This window comes from Topomyia yanbarensis, chromosome 2, assembly GCF_030247195.1.
Source record: "Topomyia yanbarensis strain Yona2022 chromosome 2, ASM3024719v1, whole genome shotgun sequence".
NCBI classification, from domain to species: domain Eukaryota; kingdom Metazoa; phylum Arthropoda; class Insecta; order Diptera; family Culicidae; genus Topomyia; species Topomyia yanbarensis.
Window position 1 is genome coordinate 197,955,872 of NC_080671.1, and position 17,792 is coordinate 197,973,663.

Sequence of the window (17,792 nt, forward strand, 5' to 3'; positions counted from 1 at the left end):
ACGCGGTTGTTGACCTTTGAACTACATTCCGTTTATGTGGAGCGCAACGTTTGTGTTTTTCTCTTGGTTTTTCTTCACTTTAATCAGTACTTGTTGCTAATAGAGGTCATTTCAAATTTTTTTATGCGTCCTATTTCGCGCGAGACAGCTTTTTCTACTTATGCTTTTTTATTGTTGCCATTACAGGAATTATTACTAACACAACGACGTCACCATGAGTTACGAGGTGTCTGAGGAGCCAGATCTTATCGACCTGAGTATGGGTCAGTTCAACACGACTCAATCGCTCGAAGAGATGAAGCTGGACAAGAATATGGTATAGCAATCATTTTGGTTCGAGCTAGAAACTTTGTTTATCAATGATTTCTTGATTCTTTCCAGGTGTGGCTCTTGTTTTCACTTATTTCCTCGATTATCTGGGTTGTGTACATCACCTTTTACAACTCACGTCTGTTTGGATACTGCATCACTAAACTAGTGAATAGATTGTTCATTAAGGGCGCCTATTTTAAGATAGGATCGTTGAATGTGAACCCACTCGCCGGAAAGATTATGTTCCGCGATGTTGTGTATGTCTGTTATGATTACACAGTTCGCGTTCAGGATGGCTATTTCATATTTCGCTGGTGGCGTTCGTACGTGCCGAAGGACGTATCAGAAGACCTATCCCATTCGGATACGCGATTGTCGGTTATGTTGAACGGTTTTGAATTGCATGTTTACAACCGATCAGACCTTTATGCCAAAATTGAAAAAATCTTCGGACTGAAGTCATCGATTCTCATTCCAACGGAAAATATGAGTGCTGAGGAAATTGCACGTTTCAAAGAGCAGGCAATGAACTATGAAAACCAGCGGCAGAGTAACGAGCAGTCAGGAAAGATTAAAAAACCTCGACCAGAAGCCATGACAGCCACAACGTGGCGAGATTTGATTCCGGTGATAAAAATTGATATTTGTTCTGGAAGATTCGTCTTCGGAAATCGATTAACTCCAACGACGCTCTCGATATGTGTGGAAGAGGCTCACTGTGTCTACAGTACAAAACCGGCAGTATCTAAACTTGATCATTTTATGCACTTTGTTAAGGCAAAGATAGAAAATTCGAAAGTGTTGTTGGCACCAAGTCCAAAATATACGGGTTTTGTGGACGAACCCCCGCGTTACATGGGAGAAGGGTTTGTCGTAATGATGGCCAACAATATGGAATTATATTTTTACATGGACGAAGTTGGTCTGGTTCCGGAAGAGCCGGTTACCTTGACATTGGCGAATGGGGATGTTGTGGAAGCAGCACCGCCCGTGTGGGGTATTGATATTAAATGTGGCAAAGGAACTGATTTCAGCTACGGACCTTGGGCTGACCGGCAACGTGACCATCTATTCAAATTTTTCTTCCCACCGGACTATCAGGCCATGCAGGTTACCAAGCCCCCCAAACCCGGGGACTGTCGTGAGATGCAGTCGTTTGACATCAGCCTTTGCACACTGAATGAAGCGACAATCGATATTCTGTTTTCAAAGAATAAAGAAACTAACGCAGTTCATGTAAACATTGGTGCTGGATCGTATTTGGAAGTGACACTTCCTTGGATTACTCTACAGGATGGTTTCACGACAAAAGTTACCGGGCAGCTGTTGCACGTAGAAGCTACTACCAGTTTGCAGTATCGAAGTCTAGCCGAGTGTGAAACACTTCAGTTCAATGTGAAAATTCATTACCCCGTGCGGTGGAATGATCACCAGGAGTGGAATATCAATCTGACCGGAAGTAAAGCCACCGCTTATATCGTATTTTCTCACAAAGAGTTTTTCCAAAACTTGGTAGAAGATTGGGCCTCGAAAGCAAGACCGGATGTGTTAAGTTTTATTCCTTACACGTGGAAGTTTGGTGTTATTTTGAAGGAATTCGAAATCATCACTCTAAGTAACGAGTTCAATTGGGTTGACTGTTCCAGCACGAATCAGGAAAATCATCACCTGGCTTTCTGTGGAGACCTGTTCGATTTAAGTTTCACTCTTCCGTTCGATGATTTTCTTCCGCTCAAAATACCGATTGTATTTTGGATTCATGGGGAAGGTTTGGATTTGAGCATGTACCTACCGGAACAATCGAGCAGTAAACCGATTTTGGTAGCGCTGGATAAAAATGCCCGATTGCTTTCACGAGACGGTAACGTAAAGCGACGTAGCGAACTTATCATAAAAAAGTGGCGACGCGTTTGTCAACGTTCGACTGGTTGGATTGATTGCTGGACAGTTCCCATAGTGGCCCTTTCAATCAAATACATTTACCACCCAATGCCTCCACTAGGACCTGATCCACAGGCTGACATTACAACACCGGAAAAGGAAGAAATACTGCTGAGTCCGATGCGAATACCAAAGATGAGAAAGTCGCCAGCTATTACCTGGAACGATGCTGGACAGCCAAGGTTTGATCCGACCACTTTGCCACCGGATCATGTATCGGTAGAACTGGAAATTGGATCTTCCATTATGCTGGCCTACGGTGCTATCCTTAGAAATTTTATCCACCTGAAAGAGAACATCTTTGGTGAGGATCAATCCTTCACGGATATGGACAAATCGAACTCCAAGTCTAACGCTGGCAAAGGTAGTGGCGGGACTAAATCTTCGAGCTCAAAAGACGATCCAAACAAGTCTATTTCCGAGACGAGTGTCAACGCCGAGGAGAAACCCAAACGATTCGACCCAAGACTATTTCGCCCGTTAGAAGTCACTGTTAGTGTTACGATACATGATCTTCAGGCTCACGTTATGAAGAACTGCAATGAAAACGACCCTCCATGTCCGGTTGTTCTCATTGAGCGTCTCGGGTTCGAAATGAAGAAACGGTTCCACGAAACAGAGCTCCAAGTACTGGTCAGTCCATCGTTTCTAGTTTCTTCGGACACTATAATTCGACCATCAAAAGATAAACATCTGAAACAGGGACATCTGCTTCTATCGGCTGTGCAGGTTAGAGGACACGCAATGTTCAGTAATGAAGGACGACAGTTGGACGAGGAAACCCTCGAATATGCATGGTTGCTTGAAGTTCAGCTCGGCAAACTATCTGGAAAAATGACTCTCCCGCAGTTGTGTAACGTCGTCAATGGACTAGAAACGCTAGCTTTTCTTACGATGGATGGTGAAAATGAATTAAAATCTCCCAAAACGGTTCGATATTGCCACCACGGAGTTCCGACTAATGCTTGTCCGCACACGAAAGAGGACGCAAAATATCGCTGCCCTTCAACGGAAGACATCAAGTACCGCATGACGCGAGTGGCAATCGATGCGGTTGATTTCTATATAATCGAAAATGGTACCGCATTGCACACGTGGATTTCTCCAATCCGAATTGCAACCTGTAATCTGCACGGTCAACAGGTCAAATCCGGCGTCACGTGTCTGATTCCAACCGTTCTACTGCGACAATTCATATCCACAGGAGGTCATTTCAGTCACAGCAATGGGAATTCCCATAGCAACACGGGAACCAGTGGCAGCAACCGCTCTGCAAAAGCTCACCATCAAAATACTGCGAAACACGAACCGGAACGAAAGGATGATAATAACCCTTTATACAAACGAACCGACGATCCATGCTCAAGTGGAATTAAACAGAAAAAAGTAGGTGAACAACACCAACAATCAATGCCGCCACATGCCTGTCGCCGAGACTCGAAAGAAGATCCGTTCGGTTCGCTTCCCAATCGGCGTAGTCACGATCCAGACCATGGGCATCGCCGGGAGAAGGAAGAAATCTACGGTTCGGTTCATTCCACCAGAAATAGCTGCAGGGATATCGATTCAACTGAACCGTGGCTGGAGGTGGGTTGTCTCTCGCTGGGGCCAATTATAATCGAGGCTGCCTCGGCATTGCCTATTCCGGAACATTGCTTGCATTTGGTGCAACATAAGTAAGTATAATATTGATTCGACGTAGTAACGATAACTACACAGATGAGACAAGAAGGTAAAGAGTCATTTTTATTTCAGTTATCTGAAACTGCATGATGAGCGGGCGAAAAAACTATGGTTCTTGTGGGCCAACAGCAACGATCCGATCCGTTGCGGATGTGTTGGTGGATGCGTCTTTTTCGGCACTAATCGGAACGGGCCTCGCTTTTTCAAACCGTCTGCTCAAGATTTGCAAGACTTCATCAACATTGCCCGATACCACATTTATCCCAACTCCCGTGAATATGGCTTTGGACAAAGTTTGCTTCACGACGAACAGCTGGTGTTCCACACACCGCCATACAGTTTGCAGCCAGTTTCGTTGCAGGAATGCTACGAATACGTGGGCAGACCAAACCTGCGTACCGCTAGATTCGGTACGGATTCCAAGTCACCATTGCCACCGAAGCACGAATCAATATTAAACACACAGAAACAATGCGATGTTTCGCCGAACAATACTATGATACGTAGTGGAGGCGACAAATCCGGAAAGTCGTCTTTAGAGCGGGTTAAGGAAAAGGATAACAGCTCTCCGCTTAGCGCTGACCGCAGCAGAGGCAGACGCTTTTCCTACTCTAGTGGCAGGTAAGTGTAGTGATAGCTCAATGCATTAGGCCTCTCATTGACGAGAGTACCTGTGAAAGTTCAAATCCCGCTTAGGATTGTTAGTCACGGTTGGAATCTCTTCAGAAGTGAGATTTTTGATCAGGCTATTTGCTCCCTCTCTAAAGAGGGAGAAATCCAATATTAACGTATACTTCGATTGGTATGCACCAGGTAAAATGTTATCTCAAATTATTGACACATTTTGTATAATGCTACCTACATATTTATTTTTAAACGCATTCTCTTCGTCCAGTTAGAATGAAATTCCAACTAGATAGAAGACTTTTGTTGAAGATGTGTTAAGCGTCAACAAAGAGTTTGGAAAAGTGGCCATCTTTGAAAACACATTTATGCAAAACATTGGCAAAATCTTCATGAACATCAATTAGTAGTATACTAACAATGCCTCGAAAACATTGATTTCCATAAAGATTATGTAAAGCCAAAAACTGTTTTTTTTTCGTTTTCAGTGATACCCGCTTTTTGAGATTTCCTCAACTGAACCTTAAGCTATGTCCTTTTCCAGCTTCTACAATGCTCTATTAAAGCAGTTCAAAAAAAAAAATCCTATTCGTTCCTTTCATGTTATTTTAATGTGGACTAACAATCGAATTTTCGTGTCTTGCAGGCAAAATACCATCTCGCATGATGTTCCCTACTATCGATTGTTGGAATCTAGCCCTAAGATTAACAACTCGAAGCTGTCGACTTCGTCTGGGGTTCGCCAGGACTCAGAATCACGTCTACTAACACCAAAGGCAATCAAAGTGCAGGTACCAAAAACAAGTGCTTCGGATTCTCGTCTCACGATGGAATATTTCCAAGGCGACGACACAACTAGTGTACCAGAGGACACCACTGAACTGTCCCAGTCGGCTCCTCAAGCACACCCGCTTGAGTCTGATTCGGAGCATTCTCTGAGCCCCAAAGTACCGGATGAAGTCATAATACGGGACGTTCAGCGAACGGTTTCGCTCACTTCTGAAAACCCCTCCGAAGCGTTCTTCTCTGCCGATGAAGATTTACATGCCTCGCGCAGTTCGAGTCTGAAGGCAAGCGATGTTCATTCGGTTATTCCGAAGAAACGTTTTGCGTCCGACCTCAGTATCGTAGGACCCAATGAGCTGGAAGGGAAACTTTCAACGCATCGGAGCGACTATGAAATACACACACCAGAGCACCGCAGCCTGCCAATGAGACCACAATCAACAGCAGAATTGGTAAGAAAGGAATATTACTGGTACAGAAATACAACGTTCAACGAGTTGGTCAAAATGTAAATTTGTTTACTTATACATAATGACAGCTTTGACTACTCCTCGAACACTATGCTTGTGTACTTTTTTTAATAGTCGAACAATTTAATAGATTACGAAGAGCCCTTTTGATAAATCTTGCTGTTCTGCTATTTTGTTACACCAGTAACAAATATTAGCGAACGTTATGCACTAGTTCAAGCGGGTTCATAGCTCGAAATTATGCATGACAACAGTTTTTTTTTGCATTTTTCGTTGATTTCGTTCCACATCTGTTAATAGTTTCATTTCGTTCATGCGTGATTTAGCATCTATGGTACTGTAGAATATGATGTAGAAAAACAGAATAATTACAGCAATTTTCTTGTTTTTATGCTTGCAACCCAAAATATGCGCTAAATCACAATCAACCTCGTCATGTAATAATGGGTTCCACTCATGAACAATGAATCCAAACGAAAATCGCAATAATACATCACACGTCATGCAAATTCGACTGGACTTTCAACTTCATACCTAAAAAACAAAATCGTATCGAATTCATCCCCGCAAGAACGATGAGGAACGTCGGATTCATGGTCTAGCGACGCCCCTGCGCAAATTCAGTAACATTACTTCACGCCCCGAATTTCGTCATTTCAAGCCAGTTTACGACGTGAGTAAAATATATAAGTAGTAAACATGATGTGTGCTGGATCGTTTATACGTTTTATCCTTTTCCCTAGCTTTCTTTTGTTTGCCATTCGCTTTACAGCGATAACACAGCATTCTAGTTAGTCTCATTAGTTTTCAACAAAGTGTCTTTATATCCGTTGCTTTTAGTTTATTTTGGTATTCATCAACGATTTGTTACTCTGATTAGAATCTGAACTGCGGACGAAGAATTTTTTTTATATATAACGCTTACTAGCTTAACCCGCTTTTGCGATTGGTTACCCCAGAGCATGTTGGCTTTGCAGTTCCACAGTATCTTTGAAATTATATAACTTACCCCAAATGATTCTGTGCGTCTCTAATCTGTTTTTTTGTTCGTAAAATATTGTTTTTTATTCAATTCGTTTATTTGATAAGGCACGTTTACATTATAGCTTAAAGGTGCCATTTTTTCTTTGTGTTGCATTTTGAATTTTCTAAAACTAGGGGGTCACACATTTAAATATTATTTTGTTTTTTTTTTATAATGAAACTAAAGAAATTTATACTTATACATATAATATTCGTAAGATTAGGGGGGATGGTGTCATTTTGTGTATATTTTACATTTCTTGCAAAAGAAATGTATAGGATTCGCTCAAACTTTGAAAACTTTTTCCGAGGCCCGGAGGGCCGAGTCTCATATACCAATCGACTCAGCTCGACAAATTGAGACAATGTCTGTATGTGTGTGTGTATGTATGTATGTACAAAATGTCATGTAATTATCTCAGCAATGGCTGAACCGATCTTAATGAAACTAGTTTCAAATGAAAGGCCTAACGTTGCCATTTGACACTATTATTTTTGATTTTCGGTATGTTGTTTACTTTCCGAGATATGGGCGATTTTGTCAAAACACAGCAGGTTTTTTGCAAATTATTTTCGAACGAAACAATATTGCCCCATGAACTGCACATAGATAGAAAGCTTATAAAAATACCTTTCTAACAAGCTACAGTTTTTAAAAATCCTGCACGAGCGGCGGAGATATTAAACATTTTGAATTTTTATTCCTCGCTTACCAATTTCCACTAACTAAAATGAAATTGTTTCATACAGAGTATTGTTTTACTGGTGTTTTAGGGGCAAAACTAAACCGATTTTGAATATCGGGGTATGAAAACACATCTACGTGATTCAAGGAATTCGATGTTGAGAACATTTTGTGAATTACCTTTATAGTAAATTAACTATTTCTCAAAAATCAAGTTCACTTCAAAGTCAAAATAATGTGTTGATAAAGAAACAGTGAGTTCTAGTATTTATCCTTTGGATTAGGCATTGCGTTCAATCATGAGGTAAGTGTTGGATGCTATATCAATACACGGATCAACAAGTAATTCACCTAGTAGTGAGATAAAAGATTTCTCATATAATTATACTCGTGGCGTCACCGAAAGCAACTGTATGTTTGAAGCCCAAAAATCTAGCGAAAATTTAGCTCTTTTGCAAGATTTAGGTTATACTGGTTATGGCGCAAAAATTACTACTTACATTATTTATGATAAGAATGTAAGAAATCAATATATCATAATAATATACCTATAAAAATAATGTCACTGCATTAACCATCATTTGCCATTCCTCACACCCCCCATCTCTCTCTCTCTCTCTCTCTCTCTCTCTCTCTCTCTCTCTCTCTCTCTCTCTCTCTCTCTCTCTCTCTCTCTCTCTCTCTCTCTCTCTCTCTCTCTGTCTCTCTTCTATCGCATCTATCTAACTATTTCTGTATCCATTTCTAAGTTGTGTGATAAGATCTGCCAATCTGAAATATTTATTAATTGTAATTGCGAAGGTTTGAGAAAACAAAACTATGTTTTGTCTGCTGCTACATCAACTCAACTTTAATTCAATTGTATTCAAAGCCTGTATCAACACTATAATTAAGGAAATTCATGGCTATATCAGAAAAATATTTGGCTTAACTGGGTAATATAAAAGTTTGACGAAGAAAATTTTCAAAAGAGACATTCCACGTGCGATATTTAAACTATTCGTATCTCTATTGAATTTTGAATGAAACATATGTTCAAAGACTGAAAGCTGAAGCCAGCAGGATTGGACTTGCCATCAACGTTTCTAAGACAAAATACATGAGAGGAAGAGGTTCTAGAGACGACAATGTAAACCTCCCACCCGAGTTCGGATTGACGGTGACAAAATCGAGATGGTCGACGAATTCGTGTATTTGGGCTCACTGGTAACCGACGACAATGATAACAGCAGAGAAATTCAGAGACGGATCTTGGCGGGAAATCGTGCCTACTTTGGACTCCGGAGGACGCTCCGATCGAACAAAATTCGCTGCCACACGAAGTTGATTATCTACAAGACGCTGACTAGATCGGCGGTCCTCTACGGCCACGAGACCTGGACTATGCTCGTGGAGGACCAACGCGCCCTTGGAGTTTTCGAACGAAAGGTGTTGCGTACCATCTATGGTGGCGTGCAGATGGAAGACGGAACGTGCCGCAGGCGAATGAACCATGAGTTGTATCAGCTGCACATTCGTTGTATTGGTACGAACTTTCATGAAAAATAATGGATCAAAGATCAAAAATATCCACAAATTAGATCCAGGAAAAGAAGTCTACCAAAGTACCCACTCTCGATGGGGGATGCAACTACAATGTGTCTTCTAACTTATCGTCGTCCATATCTGGATATACTGAGTAGTTTGAACCATTTCATTTTCACAGTATTGGTCTGTATAGGACTTATCCATATTTCCTGCACGAGAATTCCGAACGAAACAATATGAAAGCTATAAGGATGAATGGAAAGAGACTGCATTGCAATCTACTGAATGCACGGCTTTTATGCTATCGACATAGCCTAGACATTTCACACTATTTACTTCAATGCAAATAAAAACTTTGAAATATCTACCTGTCTCTTTCACGAATCGCATTCTCCCTGTCGTTCTCTGTTCAAGGGGCTTGAAAGCACATGGGACCTTGTCTCACTTTACTATATTCAATCGCGCGTTATAATACTGGACCAGTAAATTCTATTCTGTACATAAATCTTTTTTTCGAGAATATGTGACCAAAAAGTAAACTTCGAATTCTAAATCAAATTGAACGTTCCAGGTTCCTGATAACTAATTAAGGTCCAACAATAAAGTAGAAACACCAGATAATCTTAAAACGACGCCGTCAAGTAAAGAAGCATGAAAACAAAAAGAATAAAACCAAAAAAAGATGGAAGCCCTAGAAAGTCCATTGCATATTTATTAGCCTTTTCTCATAAGATGGGATTTTCAAAAACATTTCAAAACTTTCTGATGAAATGGTTCTCAACTTCGTACAATCCGGTTTATTCATTTTCTTTATTCAAAAATGATTTTAGCTTCAAATATATGACCATTTCATTTTAATATATTATTTCATTCGGCATCTTTTTATTCGTTTTGTTCATTTGCGTCCATTTTACTTATTTTATTCGTTTCATTCTTTGGAATCACTCTGATCAGTTTATTCTTTTTGTGCATTTTACTCATATCATTTATTTAACTTATTTTATTCATTGTTTTCATTGTATGCATTTTATTCATTTTTTCCAGTTTATTCATTTTGTTCAGTTTCTTCATTTTAATAATCTGATTACTTTTTCAGTTTTAATCATTTCATCCAATTAATTTATTTGATTAAATTTATTTCTTTATATTAATTTATAACCTTTTACCATTGTTTAATTTTTCATTTTATTCAATGCATTTTATTCTGCTCATTTTCTTTTTTATTCATTTTATCACTTCAGCTCATTTTGTTTATTCGTTTGTTTTATTTACGCATTTCATTTTGTTCATCCATTCTTTTTATTCATTTGATCCATTTCATTAATTTGATTCATTGTATTCACTGGATGAATTAAATAAATTTGATTCATCTAATTCATTTGATTAATTTGATTCATTTGATTCATGTGATTCGTTTGATTCATTTGATTCATTTAATTCATTTGATTCATTAGATTTATTCGAGTCATTTGATTCATTTGAATCATTTGATTTATTTGATTCGTGTGATTCATGTGATTCATTTGATTCATTTGATTCATTCGATTCATTTGATTCATTCGATTCATTTGATTCATTGGATTCATTTGATTCATTTGATTTATTTTATTCATATCTTTAATTTTATGCATTTCATGTTCAGTCATTCGTTTTATTTCATTCAATTTGTTAGTATGAGTTATTAGTATTATTCGAATAATCTTATAACTATTTCTAAATATAATCTTAATTTTTATTTAATAACCTAATCTTATTTGATTCGTGTATTTTATAATTTTGATTTACATTAATTTTTCTACTCATTTTATTAAATTAAAAACCTATTATTTCATTTTTTCGGTCGTTTTGTTGATTTCTATAATTTATTCAGTTTATTCGAGATTTTATTCGTGCAAGACTAGAAACTGTTTTCATCCCACCTCTAGTTGGGTGCCTACTTCTCGTGAGTTCTGCAAACTAATCCAATAGTGAAATGTGTAAGAAATGTCTCATCTCATTGCTAGGTGGATTAAATCGGTTTTTTGTATAGTAATGCACTTTAGGATTTTGGAAGGAAGATTATTGGGGCAATTAATTATTAACTAAACGGAACATTTTACAAACATTATAACTAGGAATAGATAGATTGAGCGATTTAATTTTATTAAAATAAGGGGGTTTAATTAGGACTATTTAAGTAGTGGGTGGTACTTAACGATATGAGGGGTGAAATCCTACTTCTATGTATCAGATACAGGAGAGAGAGAGAGAGGGGGGGGGGGGTGGATAAAGCTGACAGGGGAAGAAAGATATTAACTTTGAGCTTCCGGCATCGGGAATCAACGGTAAGGATTACAGACTCGGACGGTTTTCATCAGGATGCATCATGTATTGACTTATTGGACGTCTAGGTCACCAACACAGTTGCAATGTGTATAGACAACATACATATAACGCGATGTTTACCATTCGCCATTTGATTAAACCTCATTTGGCAAAAATTCCACCCGATTTAACCTAAATATCGCACTAACACAACTGCACATGAATTAGTCAATTGGTTCCTCCAGACGGTTTTGTAGTACGGCTTAGATGCGGGTCGACAACACACCGCACGTGTGATTCGTGTTGTTGGGTCATTCGACAGAGACGGGGTCATTTGGAGTCGCGTCAACCCATCTGGTGTATGGTACAGGCGGAAGAGGGCACTTCTGAAAATGATAAGAAAAATAATAGGGACAGTTAAATCTGGATACTGATGGTTTTTAGAAAGGTGTATACTGCCGTTCCACACTAAATTGTCCCATGTTGCAAAACTGGCAACTGAGAAAAACGCGATTGAAGATAAAAATTGTATTAGCAATCTGGAGGGAAACGGTGCAACAAATAAAGCTTTGTTGTCTAGAATTACGTTCATAGCAATCATTTCCAATATAATCAGTCCAGTTTTTCATTATAGAAATCCAATTAACGTGATTTTTTACGAAAAATGTTAAGTGGGACTGTTATTCCGAGAAATCGAACGGAAACCGGAAAATTCTACGCATATCAGACCCATAACAATCTATGCAAACGATGCTCATTACTCATTTTTTGACAAAAGTGTATGTCGTGAGTTTTTTCGTTGCTCGGAAGATTTATTGCTTCATCAAAATCTGAAATAGGGTAAAGTTCCTATTTTCACTCTATTTAGGAGGGTACCTCACAAATTCATTAACTACTCTGCCTACATTCGATGGAGTGCGTATAATTTGGCATCGCCAACTTTGCTTCGTTCTTGCGAACCAATTTTATAACACAAATAGCCTAAAAAACGATGGAATGCTAGTCGCCCTACCATTTGACCCAATGTGTTAAACAAAAATAGCAAATGCTGCACTAACCAACGGTCTCAAATGGGTAGCGTGATAATAGAAACATTGCGAAAATAGGCTCATTATCCTAGATACGTTCGCCATGTTATGCCAGCGACGATAGTGATAAAGAGCTTTACAGGATTGTTTTCACTGCTGTAATCAATATTACCACGGACATCTATTTTTTAATGAACCTTTATTTTTCCATCAATTTTTTCAGTGCCCGACATCTAGTGTAATGTACTTCTTAACTAAATGCTACGTAATTATTTTTTATTGCACTCTTTTTTGGGTTTTTTGTTAGTGGGACAATTATGCCTAGAATTTGAACAATGGGACAAACAGACATGGATTTTTTTCACAAAGTCTTCGGACAAACTGTATGATTTGGATGTGTTTTCTGAAAATATACTTCAAAAAAGACTGTTTCATAAAAAAGTGAAAATGACCAAAAAGTAACATGGGAGAATTATGCGTAGAACGGCAGTATACGAGGGACATATAGAGGAGATCGCGGCTTGCCAGTACATCTCGAACCAGGACATTGGGTGATCTTTCCCGGGCCCGAAGGGAATTGAATAGTTGAGATCTGGCAGAACAGTACTCGGCGTATGCCCAGACAATATGTTCGATACCGTGATAACCGTTGCCACAAGTGCAGATACAGCTATTCGCGATCCCAATACGTCGGAAATGAGCGTCCAGCGTGTAGTGATTGGACATGTGCCGAGACATCACGCGAATGAAATCCCGAGCTACATACATCCCCTTGAACCAAGGTTTCGTCGATACCTTAGGGATTATCGAATGTAGCCAACTTTCGAGGGTTCTCTGATGAGTAATACTAAAAAATTCGCTGAAGCAAATTGGTCTTTCATATATGTCACCTTCTGAAGCGCCTGCCTTAACTAAAGAGTCCGCTTCTTCATTACCTGGAATCGAGCATTGCGAGGGAACCCAAACTAAGGTAATCTTGTGCGACCTTACAGAGAAAGAACTCAGGTGCTCCCAGATTTTCCCCAGAAAATATGGAATGTGCTTTCTAGGTTTCATTGAACGGAGAGCCTCGATTGAGCTGGGGCTATCTGAGACAATAAAGTAATGATCGGTGGGCAAAGTTTCAATGATCCCAAGGGTATACTGAAAAGCAGCAAGTACTGCGACGTAAACTGAAACAGGATCATTGAATATACCGAAGCCAGTGGAGTCGTTGAGGCTTGACCCGTCGGTGTAAAACATCTTGCAGTCGACTTCTCTAAATTTACAATGAAAGATGCTTGGGATCACTTGTGGACGTTTGTGATCCGGGATTCCACGAATCTCGCATTTCATGGATGAGTCGAAGAATACAGTTAAATCAGAAGCATGAGGGAGATTGATATGGTTTGAAGATCCTTTTCCATGTAATCGAAGTGGAGGACATAAATCGGGTTTGAGAATTGATCTCGACATGCCTTTCGAAATTTGCAATTACTAACGGGTTCAAGATATCGCATCGGATGAACAATCGATATGAGAGGTCTCAAAGTCGATTTTATGCGCTTCTATACTCATCGTATGTATCGAGTGCATGCAACCCAAAGCAATACGCAAACAACAATATTGGATGCGCTCTAGTTTGATGAAACGTATGTTCGCAGCGGAGCTTAAACAGAAACTGTCTGGTCCTGGGGCTTTATTGTTACATTATAAGAGAGCAAGTGAGAACTCCATCACCGAAAACGGTGTTTCATTCGCACTATCGTGAGGGGACGCGGCACAGTAGATCTTCTGTGCCGGGGCAGAATCCGGTCAAACCTTCTTGACAAGATCGAATATCCAACGGTTTGAATATTCCACGTTCTCGTTAGTACTGTTTCGGTTTCGTAAGCTCCGGGTCGTGCCCCAAAGAGTGCTCATCGGTATTTCTCTCGTTAGCCCGTCGACGAACCGGCGCCAGTAGTTACGTTTTTTGGCTGTCATCAAACTCTTCATGCGCGTTTCCGCCATCGCGTACTTTCGGTAGCTGGTTGGCAGCCCGTCATCCCGGAAGGTCTTATACGCGGCGGCCTTCTCTGCGTACACGTCTGAGCACTATTTGTCCCACCATGGGTTGGGAGGATGCCCGCGAGAGTTCCCGCGCTTAGTCTGTGCTTGAATCGCGGTATCGAGAATCAAGCCAGCCAGGAACCCGTACTCTTCCTCCGGAGGAAGTTCTTGTGTCGATTTTACTTTTCCGGATATTACGGACGCGTAGCTCTTCCAATCAATATTTCGTGCGGGGCCATACGAAACATTGATTGTATTCCGTACCGTGAGAGTTAACATCACCTAACACTAGCCTCGGTGCGGGGAGGAGTTCCAAAATATCGCTAAGCCGTCGGTGGCTAACTGAGGCTCTAGAGGGGAGGATATAGGTGGAAGCAATGCAAAGGTCTTTGCCTTTAACTCTGGTTTGGCAAGCGACAACTTCAATGCCTGGTGTCGAGGGGAGATCGATTTGATTAAAAGAATAGCCCTTTTTTAATCCCCAAATCTACTCCTCCGTAAGAGTCATCTCGATCCAAGCGAATAATATTAAAATCGTAGAAGTGTAGGTCTATTTCTGAAGTAAGCCATGTTTCGCATAGTACAAATGCATCGTATTTCAAGTTATTCAGTAGGATTTTACAAGAATCGATTTTCGGGATAATGCTTGTTCAATTCCATTATAAAACAGTGATTAAATCCTGACCTCGTTCGATGAATTAGCCATCGAAGGATACAATCGCTGAAAGGAGGGGCCATTCCGCAGTGAACTGCATCAATAATCTTTTTACTGCGGGGAGAAAGCTTATCAAGATGCTTTCAAGGGGGTCACAAATATTTAATGCTGTAAGAATACGGTACACAGTATCAGAGAAATTTATTAAGCCAGCGCTTGTTTCTTTCCCTGGTGGAGAAATGGGAACACTTGGGGTTTTTGATGTTCCTGGAAGTGCTGGGAATTCCTTTTCTGAGCTAAGATTCTTGAGACCGGGAGCGACTTGATTCGGTTTTGCAGCAGTACTTCCTCGAAAAGTTATTTTAGCGGGAACTGGAGGAGACACCTTCTGGCCTTTACAAACGAAGCTTTGGAGAGGAAATGTTCCTCCTTTTTCTATGGCTTCTAGGCACAGCAGAAGATGTTCCCTCCTGGGGTTAATCATAGTCGCCTTCGTCAGCAGACAAGTCAGTATAGGTGTTGGAGTCCGATGGCGTTTTTAGTATTTCTGCAAAAAATTGCTTGGAACGTCCCCGAAGGGAACGCTTAAGATTCTCTTGACGCTGCACAGAGGAGTAACTAGAACAAATTCCTGGCCAATAACCAATTTTTTTTCGATTTTTTATTACGGTATATTTTTTTTACATAGCTACTGTATACCCTGGCAAAATTATTAGTAAGTCAAATATTGTTAAAGAATTTTTGCATTGATGTGAAATGGTGATATTTTCAGGCGCTTTTTAATTATTTTCATAATATATCCAGCAATACCGCTTTCTAGTGATGATGGCTGTATTAAATAAGACAATATTATTACAAACGTAGTTGAGCACAACTATTTGTTTAACTTCAGCCTAAAACTAACTGAAAATAGTAGTGTTGCTGTTCATTGCACCAACTTTAAAAAATACGTTTTTGAACATTTTATTCCAAACTTTAATGATAAAAAAGTTATATCATACGGCAAGATCCGGCAAAGTTCCTGAAGCAATATTACCGAACAGCTATCCAAAAAATATTGGAATTCTTCCGATCCCGTCCAATCCACAAATTCCAAGCGATTTGAAAATATTGAAAATTTTACTAATTTGAGGTACATCGAAATGCTGTAGGGCCAAATACTATGTTTGGAAAAAAGTATCTCTATGAATATATGGACAGGAGTACCTTCCCCTCTCCCCTTTCTGCTGATCATCTGTTTATGCAACTGGAAAAACAAATGTATTCGCAAAGATCATCTCAAGATTAATAGTATTCGCAAGGATATAGAAAATGGACCTCTACACTGGTAGGTGGATAGATGCCAATTTCTTCCAAAAACTAGTTAATGTCTATTTTTAGTTCATATTAGGGCACAATAACAGCAGCAAATAGTTTTGCCAGATAGAGAAACTTTTTGACATCACTTCCACAGGAATCATTCGCACACGGTGTAATTAATAATAATATCTTGATTTTTGTTCCTCTACCCTGAGATGCTCGTATTGTGCACCGAATCCCAATCCCAAATTCCAATTTGTATAATTACAACTCGTAAACGACAACTTCTCCAACCTATTTGCTAAAGAAAATCTGTTTTAGCTCCTCTACTTCCTCTCGTTCGATAAATTTCGACGGTGTATCAATTTTCTGGAATAATAACAATAATATTAGGTTCTTAGGTATAACCCCATTAGTAAATAATTTTCTCGCCTATGAAAGTACGACTCATCAAATTGTATTTACATTTTTATATCGCCCAAATAGTCTAAACCTAGCGTTTTGAATTTCAATTCTTTTTTCTCGACCTCCGATAAGTCCATTTTTTCGATCGAACCAAACACAGTCTATCTATTTTCAAGCAATATTTCAAAATCTAACAGCAATATTTTTGTTTTAAATAATGCTATTGTACAACCAACCAATGCTTTTTTGGTTCAACTAAATACTTGAATTTGAATCAAAGTTCCAATATATTTGATACGAATATTCCCTGCTTTTTGCTGTATGTAGTAGGTAGAGCAGAACCGGCGTAGGACACCCGTTAAGAGCCTGAGTTGACGTATGTTTTCTTCCCGCCAGCTGCAACTGATGCTGAATGCAAACGTTCGCACTCCAGTATCTTCGCTGGATTAAGCATGGGGAGTTTGAAACAGCCATATTTAAGCGATGTACCCAGTGCACGTTAGTAGGAGAACCAAGAAGGGGTAACGTAAAATAATACTTAACTTGTCTATGTAACGATATCCAGATGGCTTAGTGGAAGAACACTGCTTCACTGGTCACTGGCCGGCTAACGGTTCTCAGAAACAGAAACACAAAAGAAGGGAAAAATACTGAGACGGAGAGTGCGCAAGATAACCTTGAACGCGGATTAGCACTACACAGAAAAAAATATTTTGTAATTTTAAATTTATTTTCATGCACATATTTGGAGCATGAATGTAAATGTAAAATTAAATTCCACCACAAATACACACAACTCGTTGTGCTTTCTTCAACGATTTTTATTATGATTTTACACGGGATACCAATGCACTTTAATGTATGCTCCCATTGAGTGCATCGAATACAACTTAATTTTCAATCAAATTTTTGACTCAGGCTTTGTATGTTTACATTCGTATTGATTTCATGTCGTTTAAATTTCATTATTTTTTAGTGTGTATTCTTTGGCGCTATACACTGCACGGATTGGCAACAAA

General features: G+C 39.4%; 1 protein-coding gene across 7 annotated transcripts in view; it reads left to right on the forward strand.

Annotated features, from left to right (window-relative positions):
* LOC131682612 (bridge-like lipid transfer protein family member 1) overlaps window positions 1-17,792 on the forward strand; it is a 55,887-nt gene that overhangs the window by 720 nt on the left and 37,375 nt on the right. For 6 of the 7 annotated variants that reach the window (XM_058964233.1, XM_058964234.1, XM_058964228.1 and 3 more), the window contains exons 2-6: window positions 187-316; window positions 382-3,929; window positions 4,009-4,557; window positions 5,207-5,798; window positions 6,388-6,489. In XM_058964233.1, coding sequence (XP_058820216.1) covers window positions 215-316; window positions 382-3,929; window positions 4,009-4,557; window positions 5,207-5,798; window positions 6,388-6,489 — 4,893 coding nt within the window. In that variant the 5' untranslated portion in view covers window positions 187-214. The remainder of the gene's footprint in view (window positions 1-186; window positions 317-381; window positions 3,930-4,008; window positions 4,558-5,206; window positions 5,799-6,387; window positions 6,490-17,792) is intronic. The other variant, XM_058964230.1, reaches the window with a different exon arrangement.